General features: G+C 56.9%; 1 protein-coding gene across 7 annotated transcripts in view; it reads left to right on the top strand.

The window, feature by feature from the left end:
* Positions 1–2,535: 2,535 nt before the first annotated feature.
* Positions 2,536–10,668, top strand: part of AGBL5 (AGBL carboxypeptidase 5) — a gene marked incomplete at its 3' end in the record, with an annotated part of 30,567 nt that continues 22,434 nt past the window's right edge. For 6 of the 7 annotated variants that reach the window (XM_080614955.1, XM_080614956.1, XM_080614954.1 and 3 more), the window contains exons 1-7: positions 2,536–2,921; positions 3,252–3,457; positions 5,226–5,376; positions 6,159–6,293; positions 7,591–7,673; positions 8,373–8,478; positions 9,484–9,565. In XM_080614955.1, the coding sequence (XP_080471081.1) occupies positions 2,780–2,921; positions 3,252–3,457; positions 5,226–5,376; positions 6,159–6,293; positions 7,591–7,673; positions 8,373–8,478; positions 9,484–9,565 (905 nt within the window). In that variant the 5' untranslated portion in view covers positions 2,536–2,779. The remainder of the gene's footprint in view (positions 2,922–3,251; positions 3,458–5,225; positions 5,377–6,158; positions 6,294–7,590; positions 7,674–8,372; positions 8,479–9,483; positions 9,566–10,668) is intronic. The other variant, XM_080614958.1, reaches the window with a different exon arrangement.

Genomic DNA, 10,668 nt, shown 5'->3' with positions numbered 1-10,668 from the left:
GTCCTTCAACGTTCCAACTCATCGCCCCAGGGCTTGTTAAGCATTAAGGCCTCAGAGCTCATTCCCAAACTGTTTTTCATGCAAATCTTATCGCCTTCACTCCCCACACCCAGCCAGAGAAGAAAGCCGGGTCCCCAGACATCGCGCTGCGTTCTGGTAGCTGGGCAGCCCCCTCTGGGTGGCGCTGGAGTGGGTTCTGGTCGAAAGGCCAACATTACAGCACGTACAGGGCTGATAGGCAAAACGTTCACAGCCTGCGACCCCCGGTGCCAGAACCATGGGGTCTGGAAGCTGACAGCGGCATGGCAAGAGCAGGTACCCGCGGAAGAGCCAAACCACGGGCACAGGGTGCCATGACAGCACCAGGGAACATTCCCTAGGGAAGGTGAGGGGCTGGGAATTGCAGTGCTTGCAGCACCCGGGCCCCACCACAGCTCCAGTGCTCCAGGCTGTCACCCCTCGAGTCCTTGCACTCCCTCAGCACACACAGAACCCCCTGATCCCTGGCCTGGTGCCTGGGCATGGCTGGTGGGACTCGCAATGGCCGTAGGAGCAGGTGGGTGCTGTTGATGACGCCACTCCAGCCCCACAGCCAAAGGGAGAAGATCGTCAGCACAGCACAGCAGAGCAGAGCTGCTCTGGGACATGCTGGCTGCTCGAAGGCTGCTGGTGTGTGACAGTGGCACACGCTGCACTCGTGGAGCAAGGCCAGAGCCCAGAAATGGCCATGAGGAAAACTGGAGGCAAACCTAAACTATGGCTCGTAACGTCTAGGGAGAAACGGGTGGGAACAGCTCGACGTACGTGCGGGCGGGCGGGTAAGAAGCGGCGTGAGACAGCACCGGGTCCGGCCGGGCTCGTTAACGGTGGCGAGAGGCGGGAACGAGTCCGGGGCGGTGCCAACGGAGGCGGGGGAATGCGCTGAGAGCACCAGCGGAGAGGAGACGAGACGAGACGGGACAGGACAGAACGGGAGCCGCGGGGTGGGGCCTGCGGACAGGGGGCGTGTCCATGCAAACGAGCAGCGCGAGGCATCACGGGACACCCGCGACACGAAACAACCCCGTGGGCTCGGGCTCTGTGCGAACGCGCGGCGGCAGCAGGAAGAGGGGTGGGGAGCGCGGGGCGGTGCGGGGCGCGTGCCGGTAGCGCCGCGTGCGGTGTCCGTGAGGTGCGCGTGTGTTCCGCGGCGTGTGGCGGTGGGTGCGCGAGGTGCAGTCATACTTACCTGGCAGGGGAGACACCATGATCAAGCAGGTGGTTTTCCCAGGGCGAGGCTCATCCCTTGCACTCCGGGTGTGCTGACCCCTGCGATTTCCCCAAATGCGGGAAACTCGACTGCATAATTTGTGGTAGTGGGGGACTGCGTTCGCGCTCTCCCCTGACTTTAAGTGGTTCAAGAATAGAAGCGAGAGTCGTATGGAGCTTGTTATTGTAGGTGTTACACGTACGAACGTGTTCGATAGGCTCGGAGTACACATCAGTTGATAAAGAGCATAGGTCTGTTAGTTGGTCAGTTTTGAGATCACGATGGGCTGTAGCCATTAGTGTGAGGTTCAACAAGGCAAAGTGCCTGGTTCTGTATCTGCGCCACAACAACTTCTCGCAACGCTACAGGCTTGGGGAAGAGTGACTGGAAATCTGCTCGGTGGAAAGGGACATGGGGCTGCTGAACATGAGCAGCCGGTGCCCAGGCAGCCAAGGCGGGCAACAGCGTCGTGGCTTGTATCAGCAATAGTGTGTCCAGGAGGGCCAGGGCAGTGATCGTCCCCCTGTAGTCGGCATTGGTGAGGCCACACCTCGAGTCCTGTGTTCAGTGCTGGGCCCCGCGGCACCGGCACCCACGTAGCCGTTGTCCCGCTGAGGCCCCGCAAGCCAGGGAGGGCTCCGCTCCCCTCGGCTCCATTCTCATGGCGGCGGTAACCGGACGCTCAAGCGCGGCCCCGGCACACGGGGGAAAGGGAGCTTCTGCAGCGTCCGGCCCGCCGCAAACCGCTCTGCTCAGAAGCCTCCCAAGCAGGAAAACGCTACTTACCTCAGATAAACACGGCAGCTCTTACTTTAAGTTTCCATAGACCGCGTGGGTGTCAGTTCCCATGTCTATTTTTGAACCACTTAAAGTCAGGGGAGAGCGCGAACGCAGTCCCCCACTACCACAAATTATGCAGTCGAGTTTCCCGCATTTGGGGAAATCGCAGGGGTCAGCACACCCGGAGTGCAAGGGATGAGCCTCGCCCTGGGAAAACCACCTGCTTGATCATGGTGTCTCCCCTGCCAGGTAAGTATGACTGCACCTCGCGCACCCACCGCCACACGCCGCGGAACACACGCGCACCTCACGGACACCGCACGTGGCGCTACCGGCACGCGCCCCGCACCGCCCCGCGCTCTCTACCCCTATTCTTGCTGCCTCCGCGCGTCCGCACAGAGGCCGCGTGAGCTGAGTTCACGGGGTTTTTTCGTGTCGCGGGTGTCCCGTGATGCCTCGCGCTGCTCGTTTGCATGGACACGCCTCCTACTGAAAAGCCCCGCTTGCTCTGGGCCCGCGGAATGGGTTGGGAGGGGCCTCGTCGGAGGGCGGGGCAACCAGATGGGGCGGGGTGTGCTGGGCCAGCCCGGTCGAGGCGGGACTTCTGCCCGTCACATGGCTGGGCGGGGCGGGGACGTGGCAGCCGCCGCGCTGGGTACGTGTGCGCGGCCGCAGCTAATCAGAGCGGCCCGCTGGCACCTCGGGCCCGCCCTCTGGCGGCGCTGTCTCCCGGTTCCCGGCTCGGCGTAGATGGCGTCCGCGGGTTCAGGTTCGGTCGCTGCCGGTGGCGGCCGGTGGGAGGTGGTGCGGAAGGGCCGGCGACCTGCTGGCGGCCCCGGCAACCGCCGCGCCCTGGGTGAGGCCAATGCCGGCCGCACTCTGGCCTTGGCCGGTAAGAGCAGCGGGGTTACGCGTGTGCGTTGGGCCCGTTGTGTTGTGTGTTGTGTGGGGCCTGTTATAGGCTCCGTGGCTTCCGACGGGGTCTGGCTGATCCCGTGCGGGGCCCTGGGCCGGGGCTTGTCCTAGGCCTCGTGCTTCTCCCCTGTGTCCGTGCCGTGAGGCCGTGGGGAGCAGCCCAGTCCCGGGGGCTCTTGCTGGCTGTGGGACCGGGGCGGGCCCGACCCGCCTTCCCTCGGGGAGTCAGACTCAGGACTGTCCTTGTGTCGCTTGCCCTGTGTGTCTATGCTCCCCATGGAGCCTTTTCTCATCTCTTTTCTTTCAGCACCCATAGCCACAACTGACACCATCTTCGAGCTGGGCTTTGAGCGGGTGCTGAAGAAGCAGAACAAGGAGCAGGTTCCTCCTCCTGTGGCACCCGAGCAGCAGCACCGGAAGCAGCATGCAGCGAAGAGCGCAAAAAAGCCGTCAGTGAATGCCACCGTGGTCAAACCAGGCAAATGCCGCTCGCTGGAGGAAGCCCTGAAAGCTGTGAGTGTCCCTGGCCAGGCTGCACACCTGGGCACCTAACCCATCTTAGCAGAGCTGAAGCTCAGGGTTTCATTGTTCCCTACCTGAGGCCAGCCAGCATTCCAGCAGCCACTGCTTTGGGGACAAAACCCTGGGTGCTTGAAGTGTTGTTGAATACGGTACAAGGAGAGTGGTGCTTGCTTTGGTTCATGGCTTCTCTGTGCTGGGAAACCCCCGAATTGCTGAACACGTGCAGAGGGGATCGGTGCCATCAGCTGCATCCCAGAGTGGTCATGTTCGCTGGGGGAGCAGAGCAGGTGATGCTCGATGCTTTGGCAAGCACCAGGCTGGCCCTGTAGATCTGTCTCATGCTTGAAGTTGTGCTTTTGCTTCAGGCAGGAGACAGAAGGATGGGAGGTGGCTGGAAAGGAATTTCTGGTTTCTTTTCTCACCCACTCCCTGTCTGCTGTCTAAGAGGAATCCTGAGAAAACATTCTTCCTGTCCTACTGGCTGAGGTCCTGGGGAGGCTTTCCTGCTCCTGCCTCTCAGAGTAATCTGTAGAACTCGTTTCTCTTCATCCCACCTGTTCTGTGGTGGCTGAGCAGGGAAGGGGTTTAGGTTTAGGATTAATTTCTGTTATTTCTCTGTGTGGTGGCAGATGTTCCTCAAGGACTGTGGCCTGGGCCAAAGCGTGGCTGCTCTGTGCAGCTCAGCAGTTATTGTGTGACTGTTGCTCGATGAGCTTTGCTGACAGTATCATTTAGGTTTTTATTGTGTAGCAGCAGCTGGATTTTTTTATTCCTCTTTTCAAAATGTTTGCTGAAATAAACCCGCAGCAAAAGGGGCCCAGCTCAGATTTAACAGCGTGCCACAGCTGAAATCCACTGTGTACAGAAACATTGGACTGTGAAACCTCAAACATCTATCTGAGTCGTGCTTCACCTAAACTCTCCGAAGCTGGGACATGGTGTCTATCCCTGTGAGCTTGCAGCTAATCTGAGTTTAGAAGTAGGCAGTATGTGTGTTCCATGAGGGACAGCGTAAGATAAGGAAGGTGAGGGGCTGTGAGCTGCTGTCTGTACCTGTGCCTTGTCTATGGCAGATTGTTAATCAGGTAGGTTTGACCTTGGCTGTTTGCTCCCTCCAGGACTCTGGGTGCAGAGTTGCCCAACGGTGCTGACACAAACCACCCGCACCGCAATAACGTGGGGCTGAGCCTCATGGAGCTGCAACCTCAAGGTGCCTCCTGCCGCAAACCAGCCTCTGACAATGCCAGTGTGCTCTTGGGCAGTTTGCATGGAGCTGGCTTCTCCCAGGTGATGCTCACTGCAGGGCAGCACAGCCAGCAGGAAGGTGGAGTGCAGGAAAGCCTCAGCATGTCCTGGGGTGGCTCCAAGGAGGGAAAGGAGCTCCTTCCTGTGCTGTGCCCATCCTTCTGACCTTTCCACTCTCCTTCTGCAGTCCTTTCAGCACTGGTACTTGCAGTTCCCCACACAGGTTGTGTTATTCCCTGTTAGCAGTCTTTGCTAATCTGAAAAAAATGTGTTTCCAGTACCAAATTAAATGCTGTTTCCAGCCCAGTGCTCCCATTTGTATTAACAGGACGTGGACCAGGGCAGAAAGCTGGGGTTTTCTCTGTGGGAAGGGCAGCATTCTTGGCATGAATGAGGGGAGCGTTTTCCTCCAAGTCTAGCAGCCCCTTTGGACCTGAATTTAACTTTTTTCTCCCCATGCTTTGTGCTCAGTTCTGTGCATCCTGTAGTGAATTTGCCTCTCTGTCATTTCCAGCTCGACTTGGCAGACCTGCAGAAGGAGCTGGCTAAAAGCCAGAGCGTGTTCCCTGAGAACCCGTCTGTGTGGGTGAAGGACCTGGCCAGCTACCTCAACTACAAGCTGCAGGCACCCCGAAGTGACCCTATGCTCAGCCAGCACCCCCACGGTCAGTGCATGAACCTGCCCCACTGCAGGGATTTGGGGGTAGGAAAGACACAAAACTGTGTCCTTTACTCAACAGAGGATTCTGTGATATCACAGGATGGTTTGGGTTGGAAGGGACCTTAAAGCTCATCTAGTTCCAACCCCCTGCCATGGCAGGGACACCTTCCACTAGACCAGGTTGCTCCAAGCCCTGTCCAGCCTGGCCTTGAGCACTGCCAGGGATGGGGCAGCCACAGCTTCTCTGGGCAACCTGTGCCAGGGCATCACCACCTTCACAGGGAAGAACTTCCCAAGCTCTAATCTTAATCTCCCTTCTGTCAGTTTAAAGCCATTCCCCCTTGTCCTGTCCCTACAGGCCCTTGTCAAAAGTCTCTCTCCAGCTTTCTTGTCAGCACCTTTAGACACTGGAAGCTGCTCTGAGGTTTCCCCAGACCTTTCTTCAGGCTGAACAAGCTCAGCTCTCTCAGCCTTTCCCCACACGGCTCCCCAGTCTGTGGATCATCTTTGTGGCCTTTTTCTGAACTCTCTCCAGCCTGTCCACATCTCTGTTGTAAAGTGGGGATCAAAACTAAACACAGTATTTCAGGGGTGTCCTGACAAGCGCTGAGTGGGAATTTGTCTAATGTAGAATAACTAAGGAAGAAGTCACTTGCTGACTGTGTAGGAGAACAAGGAGATTCTCTGTGACCTCGTCATGCACGGAGCCAGCTTTGGCAGCTGTAGCTAAAAGTCTCATGAAAAGTCTCTTGCTAAACTGTTCCTACTCTCTTGTGTTGGCTCCAGACTACCCTTACTGCCTTGTGAGCAAGGAGCTCAGGAACATCATTAGATCCCTGCTGGGACGGTCGTCCAGTGTGCTGGAGCTCTTCTTCGACCACTGTGTTTACACCATGCTGCAGGAGCTGGACAAAACCCCAGGTAAGAGGTGGTTGATGCAGGTCTGGAGTGCTGACACACTCCCTGTGTTCTCTTAGTGTGGCCATGTGGTGCTGGGGTTTCGTGAGCTCGGGAATGCTACTGCTTGCCACCTATTGTAATAGCTATTGTAATATCTTCCTGTGCATCTTGTGTGCAGTAAGGGGCAGATCCTGCCCAGCCTGCTTGGTGCTGTGGTGTTTAATGCTGCTGAAGCTGTGGAGTTTTGAGCTGGAGCAGGGGGTGAGATAAGAGCCTGGCATGGTGCTGTTGTGGGTTGAATTGCAGACTGAAGGGTGTGTGGTGGAAGGTGTTTTTCTGAGGGCTTTCACATTGTGGCATGTGTTGCTGCAGCTTTTAAAACAAGGCCTTTATAGGCTTGTTGTCACACAAGCTGGTGTGTCACTGTTTTGCAACTGAGGGTGTCTCCTGTAAAGTGACAGGTCCCATCCAAGCTGCTGTGTGTTAACAGGCTGCTGATCCTGCCCTCTGAGCACAGAGCACAAAGATGCCCAGCAGTGCTGGCAGCCAAAAGCAGGTTCCCGAATGACAGCAATGTCCTGCAGTGTCAGACAGAAACCCTAAACACCCATTTCAGTACATCCCCACCATGCTGTTGGCTGCCAGTAGCTTTAGCACCCAGGTATTGCCTGTCCCCAGGCCCCAGCTCTGTGCATGAGGCCACCAGCCATTCCAGCAGATTTGTTTCCATCTCAGAACCTGAGTGATCAAAATGACAGTTGCATCTGTGTGCAATTCAGGCAGGTGTTTGGCTGTCAGCAGGGCTGTCACAGGGTCAGGCTGCAAGGGGAAGGACTGAGGGTCTTCACCGGGTGCTGTGGCTGCACTGGCCTCTGCTGCTGCTCTTGCATCAGCCTCACAGCACCTGAGAACCAGGGAGGTTCCTGAACCCTCCTTCTCTCTTGAGCATGAGCAAAGGGTAAACGAGCCCTTGAAAGGGGCCACACTTGGGGCTGTGATGGTGCTGGTTACTGTGCCTGCTGTTGCTGCTTTGGAGGGCAGAGCTGGGCCTCGGCAGGTTTAGGAAGCTACTGATCAGTTTCCAAGGGTCAGTGGGATCTGCCTTCCACTGCAGGCTGGAGCCCTAGGGGAGATCCTCAGCAGAGGGTGAGTGGGGAGCACAACCCATGGCACTGTGTAAGGCCTGGAGTTGATTAGCCATGGAGCAGGGCAGGTCTGTGCAAGGGGAGGTCCCCCACCATGTTCACGGAGCATCACAGTGGGAGGGAGGCACTTGAAGTGCTGTGCTTGAGAAGGGCCTTCATATGCTGTGTTTTAGGGGAGTCTTTGCACGGGTACAGGATCTGCATCCAGGCTGTGCTTCTGGACAGGCCCAAGATCGCAACGACCAACCTGGGCAAGGTGAGCTGGATGCCTGGTGGTGCTGCTCCTCCTCCTGCCCCAGGATCCCCTGGAGCAGCCAGATGATGGGCATCCATTCCCATTAATTGGAATTTCTTTGGGAGCTGTTGTGGTTGTCCTACATACAAGGCCCTTTCTTCCCTGTGCTCATATCCCACATGCAGTGATACGAGCACAGTATCTTCAGTGCCTCCCCTCCTTCTCATGTGCCAGAGCTGCTGTAAGCACCAGTGTCCTGCTGTGTCTTCTTTAAAGACCTCATCCAAAGCTGGTGCTCCCGCTCTGCTGCTCTCGGAGGAGCAGGACACAGATGGGCAGCTGTGGAACAGGAATGAGGGTCTCTGAGGTCCTGCTCCTTTGAAGTGAACAGCCGAATGGGTGATGGCTGCGGCTGTGGTTTGGCTGCTGCCCAGCACTGCATGGTGCTGGCAGCTCTGCTCCCTCAGAACTGGGGTTTGGGGCTCTGGCACAGCTCCTGGCCTCACCTGATGGTCCCTCCTGGGGGGCTGGGGCCTCTGCCCTGTGCCACTCCAAGAGCTGCTCTTCAGCAGGCTGCACAGCCCAGGGCTCAGTGCAGCTGCCCTGGTCCTGTGGCACTGACAGCCCCACCAGCAATGTGGCTGCAGGCTCATTTGCAGTGGCATTGTGGTGGGATGGGGTGAGGCTCTTCCTGAGTAATGTGTCTTGTCTTCGCTCTAGTACCTGGAGGTGTTGCGATCCCACCAGAACAAGCCAGCAAAATGCCTCACTGTGCTCTGGGCGCTGGGACAGGCTGGATTCACAGATCTCCACGAGGGACTGAAAGGTGAGAGCCCTTGCACTCATTCCCGCGAGGGCTCCCTGTCTTGGGGAGCAGGATGAAAACCAGGGCAGCCCCTATACTGCCGACATGTCTATGCTCCCACTGGTGTTACTGCTCAGTTGTGGGGTCCACTTCAAAACACTGAAGTGCTGGAGAGGGGCCTGCAGCCACTGCAGCTGCCTCCTGATGCAGGCACGGCCAGATGCTCATTTGGGAGCAGAATCGTGGAATCATTTAGGTTGGAAAAGACCTTTATATCACCGAGCTATATCATCAAGTCCATGAGCAGTGGTGTCCCCCACACCACAGGGCATGGTTTGGGTTTTGATGTGTGGCATGTCATGTGTGACATTGCTTGGTAGTACCGACTGCTCATTACACCCTGTGCGTGGCTTTGGTCCTTAGCCACATGTGTTACAGGCTGGTCACCACCACACAGGGGAGTGACTGGTGCTGAAGAGTGTTTATAGGGGCCTAAACACTTGGTGCTGAGCGTGGTGAAGAGCTGCATGAAGTGATTAATTATTTTTGGGAAGGCTAGAGATGTCGCAAGGAGTACATTGCTTACAGAAGGGTGAGCTCAGATCTTGTGCCAAGCCTTGGCGGCCTCTCTGTGGTGACAGAAACTGACCTTATGGACAGAAACTGTACCTTGTCTCTGGAGAGCATTTTTCCCTGCTAGGACAGGGAAAACGCTGGATCCCAGAAGGAGCCTGGCAAGGCAGGGAGCGTGCTGCTGTGCCGTTCCTCTGTGAGCAGAGCAGGCGAGATAGAGCCCTGGAGCCCTCTCCAGGGGATCGTCTCTCTGTCCAGTTGTCTGCCGGGTGTTTCGAGTGGGGAAATGGGGGGGGTGGTTTGCCCTGGGTTCAAACACAGCTGCTGTCCTGGCATTTGAGCATTCCTCTGCGTTTTGGTTGCTGCTTATGGACCAAGGAAGCACTCAGTGTCACTAGGGGCATGGCAGGAGCCCTCCTGCGCCCCAATCTGACTGCTGCCCCTCTCCCACAGTGTGGCTTGGTGTGATGCTCCCAGTGCTGGGGATCAAGTCTCTCTCCCCGTATGCCCTATCCTACCTGGACCGTCTGCTAATGTGAGTTACATCTCGCTTTCAGTGTCGGAGGGATCTCTGTTAAGAGAAACAAACACACACCTGGGCTGCTGGGTGCAGTGTGACTGTGTCTGCATTGTGATGGTGGAAGAAACCTGAGTGTGCACTTGGGAGAGCATGAGTGAATGGGGGTGTGTGTGCGCTGGGGTGGGCTGGCCATGCAGGTCAGTTGTCTCTGGTGGCTGCCCAGTGTGCTGGCATTCAAGCAGCCTTCACAGTGACTCCTGGTGGTGTTGGGTGCCTTGGTGGCTGCTGGCTCTGCAGGGGCTCTAAGGAAATGCCAGTGCACAGGTTTCCTCTCTGCTGTCGATGGTGTTTTTCCTAAAACAAGGTGGTGGAGGGAGAGCAGAGCCCTTCCCTGGCTGGCTCAGGTCACCCCATGAGGCAAAAAAGCGGCTGGGCTGCCCCATGGCTCCAGCTCAGGGCACCTTGTACCAGGAGCAGGCTTCTCTTGTGCCTGCATGCCTCAGTGCTTGCCCCCAGGAGCTCCTGCTCTGAGTGTGGGTGGTGTCTGTGCCTTGTTGCCACCAGCTCCTGCAGAGCACGGGCATGTTGAGGCTTCCTGCTGCAGTGAGAGGTGCCAGCCGCATCTGCCACTGCAAGCAGGCGTGCTTTTCCCTGCGAGGAGAAGGGAGGTGATGCATGGTGGAGGGTCAGGACAGATGGCTTTGCTAGCCTTTGTGAGGTGAGGGCAGCTGGTGGCTCTGGCATCCATGGTGGAAGAAAGTCCAGTGCCACCCAGTGCAGATAACTGATGGGGAGATGGGATAGGGCCAGAGCATGGAGGGGTTATTCCCTGCCCTTCCAAATGGCTCAAGAGGTTTTATTTAAGGTTTTGGTTTTTCCTTCTGTTTCACTGTACCAAGAATTTTGTGTTTGGTTTTGCTGGAGGACTTTATGGAGATGCATTGAGCCAGACTTCACAGCTCATCCCAATCATTCTGAACCTTTATTTAATTAGGTTTTTTATAATCTGGTTTCTCTTCTTTGCCTGCATTTCATTAATGGGCAATCCCAGCTGCCAGCTTGCCAGACCTCCCTTGCCTGCAGCTCTCAGGGTGGGGAAAGGCCACATGAAGACCTGG

This window comes from Psittacula echo (assembly GCF_963264785.1).
Source record: "Psittacula echo genome assembly, chromosome: 4".
Classification (NCBI taxonomy): Eukaryota; Metazoa; Chordata; class Aves; order Psittaciformes; family Psittacidae; genus Psittacula; species Psittacula echo.
Note: the sequence above shows the minus strand (reverse complement) of the source record. Positions and strands in the feature narration are given on the sequence as shown.